Here is a 24,613-nt window from a genome sequence, read left to right on the forward strand (position 1 = left end):
TAAAAATATAGCTAAGCTGTATGTAAAGAAAAAAATGGCAAGATCAATAGGGTGAAGAAGTCAAGGTTTGCTGTTATAATATTCAAAAGAAAGTGGAAGAGTTTAGGAAAAGTGATAAAATTAGATTTGGTCGTTCTGTGCTGAATAGTGCAGTTAAAATCTCCAATAAAAATTATAAAAGTGATTATTATTATTATTATTATTATTATTATTATTATTATTATTATTATCAGGGGGTGTATTTAAATTTGTTTTAAAGATTATAGAGGTAGAAAATAGATTCTGAGCCATATTAAAATTCTCAAGGTGGCTATAATTCATCCAGTTGTTTGCAAATCGCCATTAGAAAAAAAACAGGAAAAAAAAACACTAATGCAAAGGGGGCCACTGGAACCACGTGGAGTTATTGGTTTTAATAAAACAGGAAATGAATGAGAAAAGGCAAAAGCAATGGAAGAAAGATTTGGGCCAAGTACTAGACTGAATAGAAACCTTTATTTTGGGGAAATATTTCGGGGGGTCAGTTTGAATACTGTGATGAAACAATATAAAAACTACTAAGGAGAAAGACAATAATTGATTCAAATTTAAATACAATTTAAGCTATACTAGATTTACTTGATCTATTTAGAAATGACTCAAAAAAGTTAGTTATAATATTTCGTTATCTCAAATGAACACAGCTGATTACTATACCAGCCGGTGGCGGTAGTGCAACAATTTCGTCGTTTGCCAACCGCCAATAAACATCAAAGAAGAACAAGAACAAGTAGGTTGGCTAAGGAGGCTATTATAAAAGAAGATATTGATATGCCAGCAAAGTTATCTAAATTTGAAGGCAAAAGTATAGTTTGGGGAGAAAGCAAGAAGATATGGAAAATTAGGTGGGATAATAAAATAAATGGAAGACATTTATATAGGATACAAAATACAGTTGATGTAGTAAGGATCAGAGGAATAAACAGGAGGGAGGAGATAAATACGGGCGCAGTTTTTTTAAATGGAACTCTGTAGTTGGTGTGATACTTTAGAAACTATGGAACATGTTTTTATTAGTTGTAGAAAATATGCAAATCAAAGAAGATTATTAAAAACGGAATTAGGTTTTAATAGGGAATTGAAATTTGAGAATGTGGTTGATCAGTTAAATAGTATTGAGGGGGAAAAGAAGATTTTTCGTTTTTAAAAAAAATACTGGGATCTTTTTGAGAATTTGAGGTATAGATATTAGGATCCAATAGATGGCAGTAGTACAACAATAATGGATGCAAGCTGCCGTTAAAACATAAAGAAGAAGAAGAAGAAGAAGAAGAAGAAGAAGAAGAAGAAGGAAAAACAACAAGAAGAAACCCATCAGTGAAGAAAAAGAGAAATCAAATGGACTTGATCAGATGTAGCTATGATACTATTTTTCTCTGAGCGGAAGGATGGATCTCCCGGAGAGTCCCGGGCCGTCTTCCATCAGAGAGCTGTCTCACTGCTACCGGGCTCTTCTCGGAGGAATTTGTCCGAAACTAAGCGGTGGTGAGGTTGCGAGGCTGCTGTTTTCTGGCGTTTGTGGACAGGTGCCGGAAAGGGACACGCAGGAAGGCGCTGAAACCGCGTGGGAGCTGATCGCCTTCAGTCTGACTCTGCTGAGGAAGATCTGCTGCGGGTTGTCCGCTCAGAGCCTGGATGGAGCTGTACGGGGCCCCTGGAGGGACATCCTCAGCCTTCTGTTTGACCCCATGGACCTCATGTCTCAGCTTGTAAGTAACCTACTGAGTGAAACCACAGACAAACACGAGAAGACGTCATCATGAAGAACCCGCTTTGGTCCTCAGGTGCTCCACTTCCAATCTGAGGATCAGGTGATCTCACATCTGGCTGCAAAGTCTGCGTCTGTGTGTGTTCTCTACCTTATCAGCACATCAGTGAGTAGTTCATAAAAAGGAAACGACTTTTCCATAATATTCTTATCTTCACGACTCCTGCAGTGCTGAGCTGATTCTTGTCAAATAATGAAACAATCTATGTTCTGGTGGAACATTGTAACAGACTTCTGAATGTAGGTGCAGTCTTTCTTTGTTCCACCTCGCTGTAAATGGGCCATTGTATAAGGGAGTAAATCTCTTCCAAAAATGAGATTAATGTCAGAAATTTTGACCTTTGAATTTTTTTTTCTTTTTTTTAGAAATTGTTGAGATTAAACTGAAAATTTCAGATTTTTTTTTCTTTTTTACTTTACTCATTTTTCTAACAACACCTCTATGCTATCATACTTTTCTGCTGGTCTGGGGAGCATAATAATAATTTAACAAGTTCGTAATACAGGTTAAAAACTAAAACTGCCACATTGTCTGAACTCAAAGACCATTACACATTTTAATCTGTTAATCTTAAAAGTGTGGGAAAAATGACACATTTTCATTTTGTGTAAGCAGAGCCTTTAAACACAGATAAAAAAAGAGAGCTGCATTCAGACTTAGGTTGTTAATCTGATGGCCAGTTATTAAAGACCGCCTGTTAAATTTATGCATAAATCTTTTTTTTAATTTTTTTTTTTTATGGCTGTGACTCCCACAGAGACATTCTGTCTCTCAACGTGGCTGGATTGCTGAGCTGCATTATCTCCCACAACTCTCCATCACAGCTTTTGATTTCCTTTTGGGATAAATAAAGTATATTTAATTTATACTGGATCGAGTTTAATGGTGTTTTCAATAAATTGATTCCTCCACTTTGTATCCTGCTGCTGTTTCTTCTCCTGAACCTCCAGCCCGGTTTGTGATCCAGCTACACAAACAGTTAATACTGGTACATTCTACTCAGTGATGATTTGTTTATTTTTTAAATAAAAAGCTCTCCACCTCTCCAGGGCGCAGTGAATCCTGTTTGGCAGAAGCAGTGTGTGCAGGCTTTCAGCAGCTCTCCTCCTGGTCCTGAACTTGACGCCTGCCTTTGGTCTCTCACTGAAGTCGTCAAAAAGCTCCTCAAACAGTCGCATCAAGGTACTTCCTGTTGGTTTCAGTACATTCTGCTTCAGTCTTCAGGATCACTTAGTTCCCTTGTGGGTATCTCAGAACAAGTCCTGCAGTATTTATTCTGTGCTGCACATTGCTCACCCCTCTGCCAACCACTGAGTTTCTCTGTTTTTGAGTCTAACGTTGCGTCTGTCTAATATCCGTTTCCTCCATCAGTGCTCCTTGCAGAGGTCGTGGCAGCGTTTGACTGCAGCCTGACTGCTTTGTGTTCTAAGCTGCTTCCTGAAGAGAGGACAGAGGTTGACTTCAGCAGCTCCTGGAGAACGACATTCTGCTTGCTGTTGGACCTGCTGGAGGTTCTGACTGCATCGGGTTTCATTTGTGGAGCTGGGCTCAACCTGAGAAGCCAGAGGATACCTGCAGTACAGTCTGCAGCGCTCCTGATGACCGTCAGCTGCTGCTCTGACTACTTTGTGAAAAAGCGAATCCTGCTTCTGCTCAAGAGAGTTCTGCTTCAGAAGCTGGGAGAGGACTGGTCCCTGGAGGGAGTGGCTCTGTACGTGCGGGAGCACAAAGATTTGCGTGCTGACCGCTGTGTGCTGGCTCAGTGTGTCTTACAGGCAGTGGCTGCTGACTGGCTGCAGAGCCTGCAGGTGGAACGGGCCGTGTTCTTTGGAGGGCGAGAAAAGGAAGGCCTGAAACCAGATGGCTCCATGCTGAGGGCAGTCAGTCTGGTTCTTCTCAAATCTGTAGAGCTTCACCTCCAGACAGCTGCTGCTGCAGGTCAGAGTTCAGCTTTGTGACTTCATGTTGTGGGTCTGGACAATGGTGATCTTAGCACTGCTGGATTACAACTTAAGTTCTGCATGGTGTTTGTATGTTCTGTGCATGCATGGATTCCCTTTGCTCTCTCTCCAAATACATACATGCTTGGTTAAAGCTGCAGTTTGTAACGTTTATAGACATGTTTTGTTTGTTTTTTACATATTTGATATCATTTTCACTGTCATGAGACACAATCAGTGAAAAGATTGATCTCCTCCCTGTGCTCCTACTGCCGTCTGCAGAAACAACCAATCAGAACCTGGAGGAGGGTTTCAGCGGTGTCAATCATGTACTTGCTGCTAAATGTGATAATGGTGGAGAAACAACTTACTATTCCAGAAAAACTGTTTCTCCGCCATCATTGGTGGCTGTGCTAACTAGCCTGAACACTCTGATGTCAGCAATAAGTTTTAGCATAGCTGAGAGCAAGGGGAGGGTGTGAGCAGGATGTACACAAGCAAGACTAAGACCCTCCTCCTGGCTCTGATTGGTTGTTTCTGACTGAGCAGTGTATTCCTGCAGATGACAGTAGGAACACTGGGAGGAGGAGCTGTTTTTTATTACATTATTTAATTTCCCTCTGGGATTAATAAAGTATTTTTAATTGAGTTTAAGTTATGCTTTGAATTGAGGATTATCTTTAATTCCATTAATTCCTTTTGCATTTAAAGACCGTAACTGTATCTCGGATACAGTTGCGGTCCTACTGCAGACTTTTTGTTTTTTATTTGGTAGACCTTAGAATAAAATGTTAGAATTGGAAGTTTAGGCCTTTCTAAGAAAACCTTTAAATCAGTTTTGGTCAGGAAAAGTCTGATCTGTACTTCTCCAGATCTTGCTGAATTTCAGAGACTTAACAACTGGAGTCTAAAATCATGTGTACACTTTGGGAAGCATAATGATATTTCTGTGCTCCATGCAGGTGTGGACAGAACCTCAGAGGCTGACTCATATCTACAGAGTCTGTGGTCCTGGTTGAGGAGGTTGGATGTCTCTCAGACTGAAGTCAGTCACTCTTGCAGTTGGATCAGCCTGCTGTTTGGAGAACAGGATGATGACCTAATGGAGGCAGCCAGTGCATCTCTGCCAATATTCCTCAGCTATAGGTAAAACAGATATTAGCTGAGTGTGTCATTTACTTGTTTAATTGCTTTCTGACTAAATGATGCAGAGTGAAGCCCAGATTTATTCACAAACCTGGCTGAGTTAGATTTCAAACTATTTTCACTTAATTAAGAAGTTTGTTTCTGACAGGAAATGAGTTGGGCATCCCTCAGACCTCAGAGAAAAAAATATTTTTTTATACCTATAAATGTAAAAGAGTAACTTATAGATTCAGTTTATTAAAAAAAAGCCTCGTCAAAAATTATGTTAACACTCGGCTACAAAAAAAAATTTTTTTTGGAAGTTGTCTGTTTTTACAGCTGAATTAAGACTATTTAGAACCACTGAATCAAAAAATGACATCCATTTTTCTCAGTCAGGTCAGGTTTTTATTCTAATTTGATTTAGAGAAATCTGATCTTCTGACTAAATTGGTGACATTTTTGTGGCATTATCAGTTCATTTCCATTAATATTTCTCATCCAAAAAACGTTTTAGGAAAACAAAGTTTTCTAACAGAGTGTATTAGTTAAATATTGCAAACTGGGATTTCTGTAAATTGAATAATAAACACTGATAAGGGTAAGTACATGTAAACTGGCCTGATTGAGGAAAACCAATGTTATTTTTTAATCCTGCACATCAAAATGATCCTAAGACATTTGAAAAACACAAGAGTATATTTCTTTGGTTGTTGACCAGTGTAATCAATGGAAAAATATATTGTTGTTACACTATTTAAGCCCCTTCTTATAACTGTTGGCCAGTTATAAGGCTTCTGCTGATCTGTCTTTGATGAGATCCAAGTCTTTTAGGTTGGAAGGCCTCTGTACTGTCACCCTAATCTGTACCTGTCTGCCTTAAAAAATTACTTCCATACACTACCAGGGGTATGAATAATATTGGGCTTAGTTGCAATCCAAAAATGTTAAAGTTGCCCATCTTTAACAGAAAAACTGTAAAGAAAGTGCTGATTCCTTAGACATGAGCGCTCCTTCAGGCAGGGAGGACTAACTCCCACCGGGACTCTTGTCTTCCAGACGCTGTTCAGGCTGGTACGGTTATTCAGTGCTGGAGGCAGCCTGTGCATCTGGATGCAACCCTCACTGCCACTTTGTGCTGCTGCTGCAGAGCCTGTCCTTTGACCACAGCATCCTCCTCGACTTCCTCATCTCCTCTGAAACCTGCTTCCTGGAATACTTTGTTCGCTACCTAAAGTACCTCAGAGAAGATTGGCAAGGCTTCGCTGCGGCGTGCAGTCACAGAAATGTGAAGCGTCTTGCTGACGCTCATGGCTCTGAGCCTGGAGGTTCTGTCCCACCACTGGAAGGCTCCAGTTCAGGCATTGGGCTTCGGCTTGTGGAGTATGACAGTTCTGACGAGTCCAATGAAGAAACCTCTGATGGGCACAAACAGTCTCAAACCACAGCTGCACTGATGACGGACAGGAGCTCCAAACTGAAAACCAAACCCTGTTCATCAGTGATACAAAATGAGAAGGTGTGTCCAACTGCAGCAGCCGTGTTGGAGGAAGAAACATTAAATGTGTTGGACAGAGCCGTCTTCTGCCTGTCAGAACTCAGACAGGTGGTGACGAGGCTGCAGACTAAACAACTCTTTCCGTACAACCCTTCATCGCTCCTGAAGCTTCTAGCACAAGTAGAGAACTGTTATCAGAGGTCACCACTTTCATAAGGTGTTTGAATGAAAAATAAACTTTTTAAAAACTTCACTGGCCTTCCAGAGTAAAATATTTTTAACTTGAGGTGTTTCACTTCTATGATTTTAGTTTGAGAGTCATGAGAAAGAAAGGAGCACCCTGTCATTGCAGGGTTACAACGATGGGGTGCAGCAGTAACTTCCTACTATCAGTGTGAGAATGAAAAATGACTGATTTCATGTAAAGCCTCTGAGTGTCCTCTCAAAAAGCTGAACAAAAATAATGGCACATTTAGAAAAACACTGAACAAGCAAGGCTTGTTTCAAAGTTTTTGTCTCTAACGCTGATTTCTTATTTTAACATTGTGAAGCTCTACTTAGAACCTTCTTATGATCCAACAGTGCAAAATGCAAATTCTTGCAATTTTTGGACTGGTCTTAAGATTTTGATCAGGAGTGTGTTTTTCAGCCGACGAGTTCTAGCTTCAGAGTGATTCAGCAGCTGAGATTGAGTCCAAAATCCGATGAGAGATTCATCCGTGCTGCAGTGAATCCGTCTTTCTTTAAAGATATTTCCCACTTCTTCCTCACATCGTGTCTTTAGGAAACCTTCGAAACAAAAACGGAAGATTTGGTACTTGTCGTTGGACCGTGTTGCTGTCATGTCTGATCAAAGTGTTTATTACAAAAATGTTGGTCTTTCAATATTAGTGGTTTCAATAAAAGTGGTTTCAAAATGCCTAGATTTCTACCTCGTATTTTCTTTAGGCAATTAATGCAGCTAACGAGGTCGAGGGGTCCTGGCCCAGTGAAGGGGGCGCTATTTTCTATATTATCCACGGCCTTCCGTTTTAAATTTCTTTTTAAATCTGTGATATATCTTCATTTTTAAGAAGAATTTTCACTGTCGGCATGTATTTGAACTTCTCTCTTTTATTTACTTCAGCACAGCTCACAGTTTTTAACAAATTCTGGAGTTTTCGGCGTACTTCTAAATCTGCTCCTTAGTTGCATCTTTTTTGGGCCTTCTACTGCCTCTAGTGGCGTGGGGTAGTAACACAACTAATTTAATTACATTATTAAATCAGAATATCACAACGTCTTTATTATTTACTGCCTGTCTTTGCTGGCCTTGTCTTGAGTGTTGCTATACTTGTACTATCTTCCCTTGATTTGTCGGTTCTTGCCCTTGTCTGTCTGTCTTGTTTATTCATTACTTGTTAGAAACTGTGGAGTACTCACTATTTATCCCAGAAAATGAATTAGAACAAACTTAGAAACTCACTATTTAGACCAATACTTTACTTTTTAGTTTATTACTAATTTCAGAAATTGTGGAGTGCTCACTATTTGGACCAATACTTTTAGAATTACATTTTAGGTTATTATGCAGAGAGTCTCCTATTATTGTAACCCAGAAAAAACATTAAAATGAAATTAGAATCCAGAAAAAAAATTCTTCCAGATCAGGAACATTTAGTTTTTATTATTACTTAGAAACTGTGGGATACTCATTAACTTATAATTATCTAGCAATCCAGAAGAGGAATTAGAACGAACATAGAATCTAGAAAAAACTACTTCCAGAACAGGAACATTTACTTTTAAAAATTTGAACATACTTAGAAAGTACAGAGGATATTTACTTACTTACTTATGCTTATCTAGAAACCCAGAACAGAACAAACTTAGAATCCAGAAAAAACTACCTTAGCAACTACTTTTTGGACAGCTATTCTTCCAACCCAGAAAAGGAATTAGACCAGAGGATACTTATCTATATTTATCTAGCAACCCTGAACAGGAGTATCTAGTTTATATACTTTGGATCAACATTATTAGATTATTTTTCTTCTCTTGCTCTTTGCTTTGGTTTATTATTTTATTTGTATTTCCTTTTTAATTAATGTAAAGCACTTTTCCCTCGCTGCTGAAAATGTGCTATATAAATGAAATTACCTTACCTTATCTCAGTGAGAAGTACACAAAAAATTAATATACCTAGCTTGAATGTTCCAGGTTTTTTACTGTCTAACTGCCTTTGTAGGCTCAAAGAGAGTTATTTTGGACATTTTTTAACAAGAACATGCATACCAAGAGTTAGAACAAACTAAGGAAAAAGGAGCTTTAACTCAGGGAGAAACATATAAAATAGGCTTTTAAAATTATGCCTAACTTAATGTATCTTTGATCACCGTTATAAGCTCAAATACATAATTTTTAGTTGCTTTGAACAACAACATGTCTGTTAGGAGTATTTAAATGGGATTAGATCAAACTGGAGAACAAAGAGCTTTATCTCTGGGAGAATAGAAAGTGGGCACCTTTCAGAAAGTGATGCCTACTCCAGGTTGCTTACTGTGTGTATTTGAGTATTTGAGTTTACAAAGGTGATCAATGTTTTTAGAGATTAAGAAGAACATGACCAAAAAAGTGTTTAAGTGTAGTTAGAAAAAGTTGAGGGAAAAAGAACTTTATGTTACAGAAAGAAACATAAAATAGACAGGTTTAAGAAATGGCTGCCTTGCTGAATGTTCCAGTTTACTTCCTGTCTGAAAACCTCTGCAAGTTTAACATCAACGTCTTTAATGGATGCTAATGAGACCATGCCCAAGTTTTTTTTTTTTTAATGGAGTGAAAATAGAAAACAATAGTTGTATCTCAGTGACTGATGCACAAAATAGACTGATTAAAGAGACTTGTGTCTGGCTTAAATGTTAAAGTACATTTACTATTTGAACACCTTTGTAAGTGCAACACCTTGTTTTTTAGGTGTTTTGCATAATATGTCTGAACAGAGTGTAGATCAAGTTAGAGAAACTGGGAAAAAAGAGCTTTGTCTGAATGCAAGATGCTTTTACGGTCGTGTCTGGAGGATCCTGCCTCGGTTCTGGGCTATTCAACATTATGAGCACAATTAGCAAGCAGCCTATCCATTTGTGTAATTTTAGAAATACAAAAGATTTAGAATTAGATTTTACTGTATCTAAAGTAAAATCTAATTTAATTCAGATCTTGTTTGCATCTATTCTTTAGATGGCTCTCCTCTGAGGGAACCTGTTATTTTGTGAGTTATCAGAAACTTGGTAAAGGAACATTAAGATCTCCTCAAGGCAGTAAAACACCTGATGCTGTTTGTCAGCCTGCCTTTACTTCAAGACCTTTGCAGGTAATTGTAGCTGTGCTGGGCGTTACCTAAAAAACGTTATACAGAAACTAGCTGCTGGGAATCTGCATGTGTGTGTGTACGTGTGCATGTGTGTGTGTATGTGTGTGTGTGCGTGTGTTGGGGAGGGGTGGTATAAAGGGCTGTCCTGCCAGCCTTCATTTCTCACAGCAAACACAAACAGCCACCTGGAGTGGAAACAGCTGCCCTTACCTTCTGTGTTTGATGGCAGTTAGTGGATAGGTAAGTCTGTTTTACTTTGACCTTGATATATTATTTTTAATCTGACCGTCACTCACTGTTTTGACTTTTTGCACTTTGGTCATTGGTCACTTTGGATAAATAAGATCTTTTTGTTTGAGATAAACAGGATGTCGATGTCTGGGTTTGTCCTGTGAGCTCAGAGTTGAAATCACTCCTGACAGGAGTTTCTCCTGATTCACTGGAGATAATATCGGCTGTGATACAGTGGAATTATTGCGCTTAATTATTTTGGCTTCATTCATAACAGGTGTGGTTTAAACAGAAATACACAATAACACTATTAAGCAACAAAAAATATCTTATGCTTTAATTGTGTATGAACTACAGTTTGAACCAAGTGAAAAATAAAAGGAGTCACAAATGATGGCATGAAGTAAGCTTCAGCTTCTTCCTCTTCAGTTTCAGGTTCAGTGGTTTGTTATGAATCAGTCAGAGCGGTTACACTCTCCCTCACTGTGTGCTCAGCTTTGTTTGTCAGCTCAAAGCAAAATCAATAACGTGGGTTGCCTGGCTATGGTCTCCATTAACATTGCAGTAATTTATACATTTATGAGTGTGTGTATGTGTTTTTATGTGCGTGTGTGGTGAGAGTAGAACATAAGCTGCTGTGTTCAACTTTGTTGCGTTATTATATTATATTTCTATTTGTAACCTGCCAAAGCCCTGCAGATGAGAATTATCTTATGCTATAACATGGTACAGCACATCGGATCCTGACATGTTTGAGCAGTGCAATGTCTGTTATTTAAATAAAGTTTATTATTCTTATTTTTTATTTATTTATTATTATTACCTCATAGACAGGAAAATCTGAAGGGTGTGGTTTGCATTTATGTTTAGCCCCCTTTATTCTGGTACCCCTAAATAAACTCCAGTGTAATCAGTTGCCTTCAAACCTGACATTTTAAGTCCAAATACCTTCACATTCCTGTCAGATTTAAGTTGAAGATTGACTTTTTGAAAACCAATGAGTTTTCTCTTGCTCAAAGTTATATTACTGTTTTGGACTTGAATTTTTCTGTGAAGGGAGCAAAAGATTAATGTGATAACAAGGAGGCCAGGAAGCTCAAAGAATTGAAGCAGCTCATAAACCATAACTTGGAAAAAAAATAAGTAGGATCTTAATCCATAAACATTTTACATTTTTAAGAAAAAATAAAACATAGAGGTTTATGGTTAACAAGACTTAGCAGAAAAACTAATAAATTATGATCAATGGCTGTTATTCACACTGCCACTGATTCAGCGGCGCCATCAGCAGGTGAAGCGTCTTGCCCGAGGACACAATGATAGAGATAAACCAGGAACCTACAGAACAATTATCAACGTTGGGTTCATTATTTCTTTGTTGTCGTAATGTCTTAATTTTGGAAATCCTGTTGATGTCCCTGTACATGGTACGACATTGATGAAGAAAATGCAGGAAGTTTAATTATTAACCATGCACATGTTACACTGGCTGTTATTAAAAAAAAAAAAAAAAACAGCAGAAAGGGAAAACTGACATTCCTGATTTTTTTTTTGTTGGGATCCTACAAATAAGTCAGAGAACACTTCAGCTTCTGCTCCTTAATACAAGGCTAAAGGCTACAGGTACCAGGTTAGCATGAGCTCACCCTTATCATCTGCACCTGTTTCAGGTTACTTTCAACCCGGGCTTTCTTTGTCAGCATTTGCCTTGTTTATTTTGCCCGCCCTGCTCTCTCTCTCTCTGTGGGTGAACGAGTCTATGACAGGGAGGGACGATTGTTAAAAAGGCGTGGATTTGAAACCAAGGGAGTGATGATTAGGTCAATATTTGTTTAGGAAATATGGCTGTATGTACAGGGAAATTGTCACATCTTTAAATGCACACTGCTTAGTGGAGGTTCTCTCTGGAACCTTATTTTTAGTATTCCACTTAGACCACAGGTGTCAAACTCCAGTCCTGGAGGGTCACTGCCCTGCAACCTTTAGATGTGCCTCTGCTGCACCACACCTGAATAAAATAATTAGGTCATTAGCAAGGCTTTGGAGAACTCATCTACACAAGAAGGAGGTAATTAAGCCATTTCATTCCAGTGTTTTGTAGTTGTGGCACATCTAAAAACTGCAGGACAGCGGCCCTTGAGGACTGGAGTTTGACACCCCTGACTTAGACCATACGAATAAATAAGACACAATAAGAAATGACTGGACCCTGTGCATGTGTTTTCTCCAAGTTTCCTTTCCAAAATGCCATGATTGCTTAGTAGCTATACGTTCACCTCAGGAGTGAGTTGGTGTGTACATAGGGAACTTGGATGATAACATTTTCTAATTAAGCTGTTCTTTTGTATGTTGTCTCATCTTCATACCCTGTTTGCTTTGCCTGCTTAGAAAGGAGATGTTGGAGACTCTGTACCAGTGGTTCTGGTGGGACAAGCTGTGGCTGCCTGCTGAGCTGTCCTGGGCCGACTTGGAAGACAAGGACGGTCGGGTCTATGCCAAAGCCTCACATCTCTATGTCACAGTCCCCTATGCCTTCAGCTTTTTACTGGTCAGATACCTGTTTGAAAGGTAAGAGTTCACATGCAGATTACAATATGTGTGTTATGTATGGCATGCATTTTTTCTAAAATAATGAACAAGAATTAGATATAGTTTTAAAAGACTGACAAACTCTATACATTTATTAAGGACAATACACGGTCTTAAGAACAGAGTTTGCAAGAACAGAAAGGAATCACTCTTTTCATTCAACTGTATTTGAGATTTTATGCGGGCAGAACTTTCCTCTTGTGTGGTTTCTGAGAAATATGAAATGTGGGTATGAGGTGTGGTAGAGTGGGAGGGATATAAACTTCCAAGGAGCTGATGTACTTAAGTTCTTGTAAAGTGGCTAAAAAGAACTTTGTCCTTGTTTTTCCCACCTTGAGTAAAGAACAAACATCTCTGTGTTCTTGAGGATTTGGTGTTGGCCTTTAAAAAATAGTTCAGCTGTATAAAGCAAAGTGTAATGGATTAATTGTTTAAAATAAATTGTGTAAATTATTCAGTGAATTTTGTAAATTATTTAACGTGAATTTTCAAATTGTACAGATTGTTTATAGATGTTTGTGTGCTTTCATTGACACTGTTCTGTTGGTTGTTTATATTTATGATTTAATGGCGCATGTAGTTTTCCATGTTTTATTTTGGGCCTTATCGGGTGCCGTAGCCAATCAGGGCAGGCCTTATAAAATCTGGCAGCAATCAGTTTTACTGTGAATTGCTGGAAAACAACTGTCAACAAGATTCAAATGTCTGCATAAACAAAAGCAAATGATTTGCATTCCTCCAGTGAAAGCAGCGAGGTGCGTTTTGTTTTGTTGTTTGTATTGTAAGCCCATGTTTTGTATTTTAATATTTACATGTTTTTAGTTTTCATGGTGATCTAGATCAAAAAATAAATAAAAACGCTAAAAATCATCCGTCGAGGCTGTGCTGAATTTTGATTGGGGCTAAAATCTCAGAACTTACTGTAGGTTCTTAGAAAATAAGCCTGCATGTGTAAATAAAATACAGTATAGCACCTTGCCAAGAAATTCATTCCTATTTATCTTTTCACACTTTGTCATGTTATAACCACACGCTTCAATTTATTGTAATCAGGTTTTTAAAAAATATTTTATCATACGACCCCTTTTAATATCAACATATTAAGCCTAGTTTAATTACAATACCAATCAATGGGAAAGTTGCCTATCTAAAGAAGCCTAAGTTATTGTATTTAGAGATACACACTCTACTGATCAAGTATGTCAGGACGGTGAAAAGAATGTCTTCTTTTTAACAAAAGCCATCTGACGCAATTGGCTCAAGCTTCTTATGATAGAAATGACACAACAGAAATGGATCCAGATCCAGAAAGTACTTTCAATGAAAAGGAAATAAAATACATGAAAATAACAGCAATTTCTGCGTCTCCTTCAGGAGAGACACAGTTAAAAACTGAAACGCTGAATCAGGATTATGTCCACATACTATTTCACTTGTGTGGAGCCACTGTTACAATGGCACGCTGAAAGCCTTCTCCACTGAGATGCTCCTTCTGAATGTGTGTTTCTTGTGATGCAGGTGGATAGCAACACCACTCGCAGTCTCTGCAGGAATCAGACATCGAGTCCATCTGAAAGTAGAACACAACCCCATCCTGGAGAACTACTACAGCACTCATAGTAAAAATCCACTTCAGGTAAAACAGTAAATTAAAAATGTACCAGCCAGCATCTGAAAGAGTTCATCTGTGAACATCATTCAGAAATGGTGTTATGTTTAAAATAGAAGAGCAGCAATTTTGTTAACGTTTAAGACCAACAAAACTTTAACATGAAAAAACTCATTCAAAATCATTTTGACTAATTCTGTGAGCATGCAGGGCTTGGTGAGTTTACATGATGTCCTTGTGAATGTGTTGGTTTTTTCTGGGTACTCCAGTTTCCTCACACAAATTAGGTTAGCTTGCAATGCTACTTGTGAATGATTGAGTCATTCACAGGAACGCCCACCTCATGCCTACAGGTTGCCGGGTATAGATCCATTGTTGTCTATGGAGATGCAGTCCCTCTCATGTCATTGTTTTGCCGATAAACATTGTGGCTGTGGGGTTGGTGACTGAATTCCTAACTTTGAACTGGAAGACGACCAGTCTAGCAACTGGTGTCCTAATGAAACCTTGCTGCTTCGTTCAAAGCACTGAAGGTTTACAGTACAACAGCTTTCTTCTAGCCGGGCCCTTAAGGCCCCTGGGCTTCCACAGGCTGGAGCTTTTTTTAAGAGCTGTGGTGTAGCTATTCAAATACACATTTGTGAAAACATAAATGATGTCACAGAAAATCCCTTAATATGCATCCAGACTCTGGGAAACTTAAACTAAAGTATTTTTGAGATATTTCAGATTCCCAAATATAAACTGCTAACACAAAAATGATTGAGAACATGTTACCTTTAAACATATTTATTCAGCTTGTGTGTGTTTAATTCCAGGCTGACATTAATGGGTTGTCTAAGAAAAGCAGTTTGCCTGTCAGGCAAATTGAACGCTGGTTCCGAAGAAGACGGAGGCAGGACCATCCTGGAGTCCTAAAGAAATTCAGAGAGGCCAGGTCACTACTCATTTTCTGTGTGTGTGAGGATGTGTGGATGCTTGTTTAAGAGGTAATATTAATTGGCTAAATAAATATAAATAAATGTTAGTGATTCAATAAAGCTAACACTGCGACATGCCCAGTGAGCAAAATATCTGATTCCCATGTTAAAGTTGTTGATGGACATAAACGCCACCATATAGCTAGTTTAGATTTATAATATTTCATCAATGTTTAGACCAAACTATATTGCCTGGCTTAAAAGTTGTCTAAACTTTAAACTTAACTGATAATTTCATAAGGTAGACATTGTTTGCACTTTTTCCCTTTTGAGAATCACACAGACTGAGCATTTTTGATTAATGCTACAAATTGAGTCTATAAGCTGAAATTGGACATTGTCTGAAGATTTAATACAATAAAATCTGCTGCAACAACCTAACTGTAAGTTACTGAAAAAATGTATGATGTACTACTCAAACACAAAACTTTATGAAAATCATTATTTTCTTAGAAATCTGTGTTTATTCTGCTCTGGCGACTTGTTCCTGGATTTCCCATGGCGCATCACAAATGTTAGTTCATTTTGAAATCAAGCTCCCAGGGATTGGAGGAAGAGGGGAAATGTAATCTGCTGGTCCACTGTGTCGACCAGGACAAGAGGAAGATGAGGGACACCAGAAACAACAATGCAGCAAGCTGAAGGCCACGAACAAAACAACTTGGTCTTCATGATTCCATCCATATTGCACTGATTTAGCAAAAGGAGCCCAGATCGAGCACTGGGTGCAGATACTGTACAACAATACATGGACCTACTTTTCATAAGGCCCACAACTCTGCAATTAAAAAGTACTTTTTTTTTATTGTTCTGATGGAATATTCTAATTAGTAAGTGTATCTTGCATTTTGAAATAATCACCAAAATGAAGAGAAATTAATGTTATTCATCCCATAGCACCTGGATTTATTTAATAGAAATACTTTGCTGTCTGATTCTGAAATAAATGAACTTCTCAAATACATGAAGTGCACACATTTGAATCACTTCAACAGTTCATTGTTCTGTCTATGCCAATTGTACCAAGATTATCTGTCTGTTAGCAAGAAAACAAGGGAGTTACCTCATTGCTATGGTGTCATCTTTGATTGTGTAAGTGTGCAGTTGTGTTTGTGATGATATTATTTCCTTAAATACTCATAAATGTGCTATGTAATTTGTGCATGCAATGTTTTTTCTGCTGCTGCAGTTGGAGGTTTGTCTTTTACCTGTCTGCGTTTATAGGAGGAATCGCAGCACTTTATGACGTAAGTATGAAACCCGTATTATGTAAAATGACTTTTTTAAGAAACCCTGATACCCTTCATCATAAGTGTTGCTTTGACTCTTTAATGCAAGCATAAATACTTTAATCTCCATGACGACCACTCAGCTGTGCAAAACACCCGTTTGGCCCTAGCGGCGCCTTCGAGGCACAGCTCCTCCTCAGAACTGCAACTTCCAAGATTTTGAGCTTCTGCCTTTACAGAACAAACCTCCTCACTTCTCTCCCACTCAGCTCCTTCAGACTAGCCAGCAGCAATTAGCAAACACCTGGTGGAACCGCACATCTGCTGAGCTCATCATACAAATTACTTCTCACCTGGTAAAAATGTCAACGTTAGATGAGAAATGTGGTGATAACTTCCTGAAGGCAGAGTTTTTAAAGAGGCATAGGCCTAATTTCAAGGTGTTTAATTACACAGTTAAATTTCTTTTAAGTCATATTTGTTAAATTCAGCATTTTATAACAACTGAAGATAACATAGTTTGCCAGTCTTGCACTATGTGGCTGTAAAATACAGAATACTGCCCTGACAACTCAGTTTCAGCAGTTACTCCCAATTAAATTTCAATTAACTGACTATGATTTTCTTTGTGTCGATATTTTACAGAAAGAGTGGCTGTATGACTCTAGACAAGTATGGACGGGTTATCCAAAGCAGGTTTGTTTATTTAATAAATGTTTTTACAGATAACAACCAGAACTTTGACATGCCCAAAACAATTTAATTAAGCAAATATAGAATAGAAGTACTTTATTCATCCCAACCGGGAAATTACTGTGCAGTTGCAGCATACACATACACACAGATCAAATTGCAATATGAAAAATAAAATAAAAATAAGATAAATGCAGAAAATGTAAGATTCTGTACAGTATGAACAGTGAAAATTAATAATCTGTACAGTCTGTACAAAAGTGCTTTGTAAACAGTACAATATCGATTAATGAAATATGAAACCAAGATTGATGTTATATATGTTAACATCTGTAATTGTTTCATATATGGTGACCAATTTACAAAAAGTTGGTAGCAGCATGAAGGTTACAGGTTTGAATCCCAGCCTGTGCTCTTTCTACATGTCACTTATATGTTTTAACTATCCATGGATAGTTGTATGTTCTCTGATTTCTCTCACTTCTTTTACAAACATGGCTGTTAGGTTAAACGGTCTCTTGGTTTGAGTGTCTGCATGTATGGTTAGTTCTGTGTCTGTTTCCCTCTGATGGGGACCTCTCACACACTGTCTGCTGCAGACAGGCAACTCCTCTCAAACCCTACCCTTCGAAGATGAGAAGAAGTTATACTGAATGGAAATGAAATGGAGAGCACATTTATAAGGAATAATTTGTTTCTATGTATAAGTGTGTCCTGTTTCATTTTGTCCATGTCTGTCCACAGTCCATGCTGGATTCTCAGTACTGGTATTACATCCTGGAGATGAGCTTTTATGGCTGTCTTCTCTGCAGCATTGCTTTTGATGTCAAGAGAAAGGCGAGTCATGCACCTGAAAGATCAAAATGTCAATTTTGTTCCTCAGTTTCAGAGTTTTATGTAAATTATGTGTAATTGCATGTTAAATACTGAAAGTTTTCATTTTTCTGAAAGTTAGAAAGCTTTAAAAATTGGAGATTAAAATATTGTTCTGGTTGAAATGAAAGCTTCCGTTGGCAGAAAATTAAAAATGTTCTCTACACTCTCTGCTGAGAACCTTTATTTCTATTATTGGTTGATATCCTTTCCTCTGTGTATTTTTGTGTTAAATGAAGGATATCATTTTGTTTGTAATTCAGGACTTCAAGGAGCAGATTATCCACCATTTAGCCACTCTAGTCCTTCTGTCATTTTCCTGGTGTGCAAATTTCATCCGAATGGGAACCCTGGTCATGCTGGTCCATGATGCTTCTGATATTTTACTGGAGGTCAGTGAGAAATATGGATCATAAGTTCATACACAATTATTGTTAAGCCATAGATTTTAGTCATAACATGCTGTATTCATGCACTTTGAAATCTTTGCACAGTACATAGGTCCTGGATGCACTAACAGAATCCTATGTATCTTTGCTATTGAGGGATATAGTTTATCTTGGTTCCTGCCCTGATCTAAGCTTTCATGACATCACAATTTCCTTCCTGAAACCCCTCCATGTTCTGGTGTTGGAACTCAAGCTAAAGTGGCTTTGAGCAGTGCATTGTGGGATGAATAGATCCCAAACCAGCCTTGTGTAGTTTCAATCCTTCATGGCTGGAGATCCAACAGTTACACCAATTTAACCTCATTCTCTTTGTTTGTAAAATATGATTACATGTTTGTACATTCAGACCAAACTGAAGTCAAATCCCTTGTTTGTGTGCATATACTTGGCAAATGAAGGTGAATTTATTAGGTTACAGAACCAAAAGATGATCTGAAAGGAGCTCTAGAAAAACGGCACCAAAACAAGAAATAAGAAGGAATCAGAATTTTCAAATAAAACAAGACATACCTGCTAAAATGAGAAACTAAAGACTACTACATCAAATGAATGCATCAGATAATGAAGCACATAACACCATGCTTACTGTCTCATGATGCCAGTATTGCATGCCAGTCTTTCACTATTGGTTCCTTTAGACCAGTGTTTCTCAAACTTTTTCAGGCCGAGGACCACTTAACCCATTTAACAAACAGTCACGGACCACCTAACCTGAAACAGCCCCCCAATAACAATATATGATGCAACCTGAAATGAAAGTATTAGTCTCTTAACTCTTGCAAGATCTTAACATTTTGTTTACTCCCCTTGTCCTATGGGTCAAAAATGACCTGCCATAACAAAAGCCCCAAAATAAAGCGGCTTACTTGAATTTGAAATCTGAAATCTATTTTGCATGATGAAACAATTTATCAATTCAACTCAATTTAGTTCATTTTTTCTCATGTATTTTTTTGCTATACAATACAAAAAGACGATAAACAGTATTAGACTTTTTATAACTGTCAATTTTCTTTCACACAATTAAGGTTTATTGTGTGAAACCTTAATTGTTTCACACAATTAAGGTGTGAAACCTTCATTCTTTTATATTTTTAGGAAGTGAATTATAAAAATACTTCACTCATAGCAGAAATGTGCTTAATTTTGTTATGTTGAACATCATCATAAGAACAACATGTTAAACATTTTATATTCAACTTAGGCGTTGAACATATTCAACACCTATACAAGTATTTTATTGCTTTTATGTTGAAGCAATAAAATTTGGAAGCATTTTATTGCTTCAACATAAAATGTTGAAGATCTTCAGTAAGAACATCTTTAACATAAGACATTGAACAAAAGATGTTTGAAACTGCAAAATGGTTTTAACTCAGTTTTCCAGTATTACTTTTAACACAATCCTTTGGTAAGCTAGCTGTAGCGTCACACGTTTAACTCGCATCACGGCAAATAAGCGGTCGTTTATGCACAGTTCCTCGCGATCACTGAGGGGCGCCCACGGACCACCAGTGGTCTGGAACTATAGTTTGAGAAAGAATTCTTTTGACAATAAATAGTTTCTTTGCTGTTCATTAAACATGAGACATGTATTGGTATTAATTGCTTAAAACTCATGTTTTGTATTGTTGTTTGTTTTTTTTCTTTCAGTCTGCCAAATTATTCAACTACGCAAAATGGGAGAAAACCAGCCATGGTCTTTTTGTTGCATTTGCCATTGTGTTTATGGTGACACGACTGATCATCTTTCCGTTTTGGTAAGCTTTTCCAAAAGTTCCAATGTACAACTACAGAAATGATGCAAACCTGCATGTTTGCATGATTACGTAGAATAAATAGATATTTCATTTTGATTTGCTCAAATCAAAATATATGTTCATGTGCGGAACATATATCGTGATTAGTATTATTTTATGCTTTATATGTTTGAAAGGGCTGCACAGTAGCGCAGTTGGTAGAGCTGTTGCCTTGCAGCAAGAAGGTCCTGGCTTCAATTCCGGCCCATGGTCTTTCTGCATGATTTTGCATGTTCTCCTTGTGCATGCGTGGGTTCTCTCCGGGTACTCCAGCTTCCTCCCACAGACCAAAAACATGACTGTCAGGTTAATTGGTTTCTCTAAATTGTCCCTAGGTCTGAGTGTGTGTGTGTGTGCATGGTTGTTTGTCCTGTCTCTCTGTGTTGCCCTGTGACAGACTGGCGACCTGTCCAGGGTGTACACCGCCTCTTGCCCGGAACGTTAGCTGGAGATGGGCACCAGCAACCTTCCCGGCCCCACTAAGGGACAAGGGCGTACAGAAAATGGATGGATGAATGGATGTTTAAAAGTTAACCATTTTTTTTTCAAATTAAAGTATTTTATTTTTTATACACAATCATAACACAACTCAGAGGTCCATACAAAAACACGTCAAACCAAAATTAGGTGAATAAAATGCTGAGAGTGGTTTATAGACCTTAGACTCACCAAAAATATCAGTGTTAAGTGACCAACAGTACAGGATGAATAAGTGATGCTGATCTGGTTCATGTGTTCTGTTTTCTAACTGTTCACACTGGGGGAAAACACTCACGCCAATTGTTGTTGTTCTTCAGGTTGATCCACTGTACCTGGGTCTACCCGGTTCATCACTACCCGGCCTATTTTGGTTACTACTTCTTCAACGTGATGCTTGTGGTTCTTCTCTTCCTTCACATATTTTGGGCCTACCTCATCTTCCGCATGATCAGGAAGTTTCTGTTTGGCACAGTAAGTTGTTGTTCACAGTTTGTGTGTGTGTGTGTGTGTTAGTGCATTGCGTCAACTCAAAATTTATCTCTGCTGATACGGTTGATGGAACACAGAAGTGCATAAATGCAGCTTTGGACTCCATATGGTCAACAGTTTGGACAAGAGCCACATCATATAAAGGTTGTGTAACAGAAAAACAATACTGTAGGGTTTCATATAGAGGCGAAGGTGCCACTGTCCATTGACCATCGCACTGGCAATGTCAGACCTTCCATTTAATTTTGGGGAAAAAAATACAAAAAAAACTTTACAATTTAACTGCAAATGATTTGTAACCATCAAGAGTTGTGGAAAACTGAGGCTCACTGTGAAGATATTACACCGAAATGATAGAATGGTAGAATATTTTGTTCACCAAGGAAGGTTTATTTACGAGCCCATGGTACGGAATTTATTAACTCTCTTTATTTAATTAATTTTTGCTTGTTTTGTGTTACTAAAATTGAATCTTTTTTATTATTGGTGCAATAATAAAACCAAATGTATGGATTTTCTGTGCCTAGTTATAAAAGGATTATAAATAACCTATTTATAATCTAATAGTAGCTTTGTGAATCCTTACAGAATGGAGTCATGAAGTACCAGGAGATTAATGGATCTAGGTCTACAAGAAGGTTTATCCAAGCTTAGTGTTTGACTGACTTTGAACCTATACATACCTATGGTATATCATAAGTTCATTATAATTGTATGTTTTCCTTATTTGTTTAAGATAAAAAAACATACCAATAGAACAGTGACGTGCGGTGAGGTTCATAGCTGGTGAGGCACCGACAAATCTAGACCCCCTGTATGTTATTGTTTACATAAGGAAATTTTGCGCATGTGTACAATGCTGGAGGGAAAAAAGACTATTCTTTAACATGTGATACTCAGCCGCGCCGCCGCCGCAGAATAATTCCGTTATCTCAATCAAACTTAGACATGTAGATATTATTAATTTCATGCTGTGCTTAAAACCAAAGAGAGAAACCCTTAAAGTACAACTCAAAACCACGTCTTTCTCGCTCTCTGTATCAGCGCAGCTACTATATGGCTAGCTCGCTGTTACCGGTCTCTTACTCTGCAGTTGTGGAGTCACAATATCTGGGTTCATGAGCGCCCCCTGCCATAAGGCAGGAGAACTGCCTGCCTCACCTCGAATCTGTTCTCTGCCGTGTATGATCACTCCTCAGCACACAAAACACGTTACACACACAGCTAGTGACAATAAAAACACAGTATATTAAATACATAAGCTAAATTATGGAAAATCGGTTCATACGTTAAATGTTTTTAAGCATTTTATTGGCGACGTACAGACAGGAGGAGCATGCTCTCATAGCAACCGGTGCAGTTAGCGAGAGGTTGCGCAATCCCAGGTGAGGCTCAGCTCGCTACCGGCTTCGCTTCCAAGCATTTGAATGCGAAAATTCAGCGATTTTGAAGGAAAAAAAACACATCAGATTTGGTTAAATTAAATGGAAAATAGGTACTTTATAGTACAAACCACAGGGGAGGTTTGTACTATAAACCACAGGGACCGCATGTCACAGCAATATAATCATTGTTGTACTTCCCTTCAGTAAATCTGGGCCAATTTCTTCTACAGGTAAACCGTTCCCCTCATTTAACTTTAGCCATAGGTCTCACACCTTGAGGAATAGCATTTCTAACTTTGAAAGTTTAATTATTTTTTTTTCACTTAAACTTTTCTGTGTCACAGCTAACAAGAGATGAGAGAAGTGACAATGAGGAGGAGGAAGAACAAGAGAGCAGCCTAACAGAGGATGGAGATGTTCAACAACACAAGCCCTTCAATGAACTGTCAAGAGATGCAGCCAGTGAGAAGAATGGATGCTTCGGTTTGTCTCCGCCAGAGAACACCTGCTTATCAAGACTATGTCATGAGCTGGGCTCAGTGTAACCAGCAAACATGGAGATGTGACAAAAATAGTAGAGCTGATGGAAAAACAAATCACAATTGATTGTGTTTATCATTTTTACAGATACTGAAGTAAAAAAAAAAAGCCTTACTTAAGTGGATAATGAGCAATGTGGGAAACAGAGATTTTTCCCTTGTGTTCTGTTGTTTCTTTTTATTTCGGTTAAGTTTCATAACTCATGAATACATAATCAGCTAACCTGCAACAATAACCGGAACATTTCCATGAGTTTTGTGATGCTGAGTTACTAATGTGGAGCAGGTCAGTTTGCCTCTTTATGTCCCATTTGGTCTTCCTAATTCCGTTTAGTACACATGTACTTCATCATTGTGCATCAGTTTGTTTTTCTGGGAGCTAAATATGCTCATGAATTTAACACTATGATCTCATGAAGACTTTATATCTCATTTCTATTGACTGTGTTTCTGAACCCTGGTTAAGCCAGTGGATTCTGAATTGTCAGAACATAAAATTAGATATGAAACCACCAAAACTGCAAATGTACAAAATGGCAAAGAGCAAAATACCCAGGATGTATGGAAAGACTGCATTCTGTACAAATGGTCACATTTTACAGTTTCCTCAGTGACTGTTTAAAAATGAAAGTTACTTTTTAAAACCTACAATCAAAAAGTGCCTGTGTAACGGTTTGTTTCGGTGGTTCATGTGGAGTAACAGCTGTGGTTTTCTCTCATCTGTCATCCATCCATCATCTTACACGTGTATCCCTATTGGTATGGTGAGGGGTGCTGGTGCCCATCTTCAGAGGTCAACGGGTGAGAGGCAGGGTCACCTTGGACAGGTCACCAGTCCATCGCAGTCTCATCTGTCATTTTTTGTAAAATAAAACGAGGAAATAAACTACTAAAAATAATTCATTTTTAAAATGACAAATCAGACAATATTTTAAGCAGCCTTTATGTTAACATACTTTCAGGCTAAATCTTTTACTGGTGTTATTCCTCATTTTATGTGCAACTAAAACTCATGAAACACAAGAATCGGCAATCACACAGAATAATTCATTAAACTATTATTTCACTTTGCTTCATCACTTTAGTTTGATGTCAAACTAAGAAGTATAATAGTTTCTTATAGAAATGACAACAGTGCCACTATGTGGGCAAAAAGAATATGTATTTTCAGATGCCATTAAAGAAGAAAAGCATGAATGACAAGTTTTAAGAGAAAAAACATTTTTTTATATTTGAAAAAAATATAAAGAAAAAACATCCCAACTAGGGTTAATGGAGGGGCTTCAGGAGGAGGGCAGGAAATGGAAATAAAAGACGAAAGTTCATAAGGCCAGCAATGAAAAAGACAACAGTCTACAAGGCTGTTGACAGAGAAGCCAGCAGTATAGAATTTCTGTCAGCTTCAGAGCGTCAAACTGGAGCGACTGGAACTATAGATATTCCCAACCAGCAGATTTCAGTTAATGGGACAGTGTTGTGTAAAACCAACATTTTGGAGCTTTACATCATGTTATGTTTTTCCCGCATCATAAACATACTCAGAGTGTT

At 37.9% G+C, this 24,613-nt stretch overlaps 2 protein-coding genes across 3 annotated transcripts; both read left to right on the forward strand.

The window, feature by feature from the left end:
- The first annotated feature begins 779 nt into the window (after nt 1-779).
- Nucleotides 780-7,292, forward strand: LOC106925754 (protein Lines homolog 1). Its single transcript, XM_015000228.2, has 6 exons — nt 780-1,748; nt 1,824-1,913; nt 2,858-2,990; nt 3,180-3,746; nt 4,711-4,894; nt 5,933-7,292. Exons 1-6 carry the CDS (start codon nt 1,428-1,430, stop codon nt 6,585-6,587), a joined length of 1,950 nt encoding a protein of 649 aa, XP_014855714.2. The 5' UTR covers nt 780-1,427; the 3' UTR covers nt 6,588-7,292.
- A 2,544-nt stretch (nt 7,293-9,836) lies between these two features.
- LOC148160070 (ceramide synthase 2-like) lies at nt 9,837-23,964 on the forward strand. 2 transcript variants are annotated; one of them, XM_088004016.1, is made up of 11 exons: nt 9,837-9,960; nt 12,340-12,519; nt 14,059-14,176; nt 14,968-15,086; nt 16,319-16,376; nt 17,004-17,054; nt 17,796-17,888; nt 18,188-18,316; nt 20,027-20,133; nt 20,970-21,123; nt 22,871-23,964. In XM_088004016.1, the coding sequence occupies exons 2-11, from the start codon at nt 12,347-12,349 to the stop codon at nt 23,069-23,071; spliced, it is 1,203 nt and encodes a 400-aa protein (XP_087860142.1). In that variant the 5' UTR covers nt 9,837-9,960; nt 12,340-12,346; the 3' UTR covers nt 23,072-23,964. The 2 variants fall into 2 exon arrangements, with proteins under 2 accessions (XP_087860142.1, XP_087860143.1); XM_088004017.1 differs by lacking the exon at nt 9,837-9,960 and adding an exon at nt 12,097-12,242.
- The last annotated feature ends 649 nt before the right edge of the window (nt 23,965-24,613 follow it).

Source organism: Poecilia mexicana, unplaced genomic scaffold, assembly GCF_051168715.1.
Source record: "Poecilia mexicana isolate PSO_F unplaced genomic scaffold, ASM5116871v1 scaffold_3, whole genome shotgun sequence".
Classification (NCBI taxonomy): Eukaryota; Metazoa; Chordata; class Actinopteri; order Cyprinodontiformes; family Poeciliidae; genus Poecilia; species Poecilia mexicana.

What these genes read in the sequence shown, in the direction of transcription:
- LOC106925754 (XM_015000228.2), top strand. Translation starts at nt 1,428, where the DNA reads ATGGATCTCCCGGAGAGTCCCGGGCCGTCTTCCATCAGAGAGCTGTCT. An exon ending in TCTACCTTATCAGCACATCA is followed by an intron (nt 1,914 to 2,857) that starts GTGAGTAGTTCA and finishes CCACCTCTCCAG; the next exon opens with GGCGCAGTGAATCCTGTTTG. An exon ending in CCAATATTCCTCAGCTATAG is followed by an intron (nt 4,895 to 5,932) that starts GTAAAACAGATA and finishes CTTGTCTTCCAG; the next exon opens with ACGCTGTTCAGGCTGGTACG.
- LOC148160070 (XM_088004016.1), top strand. Translation starts at nt 12,347, where the DNA reads ATGTTGGAGACTCTGTACCAGTGGTTCTGGTGGGACAAGCTGTGGCTG. An exon ending in GTCAGATACCTGTTTGAAAG is followed by an intron (nt 12,520 to 14,058) that starts GTAAGAGTTCAC and finishes CTTGTGATGCAG; the next exon opens with GTGGATAGCAACACCACTCG. An exon ending in AAGAAATTCAGAGAGGCCAG is followed by an intron (nt 15,087 to 16,318) that starts GTCACTACTCAT and finishes CTGCTGCTGCAG; the next exon opens with TTGGAGGTTTGTCTTTTACC.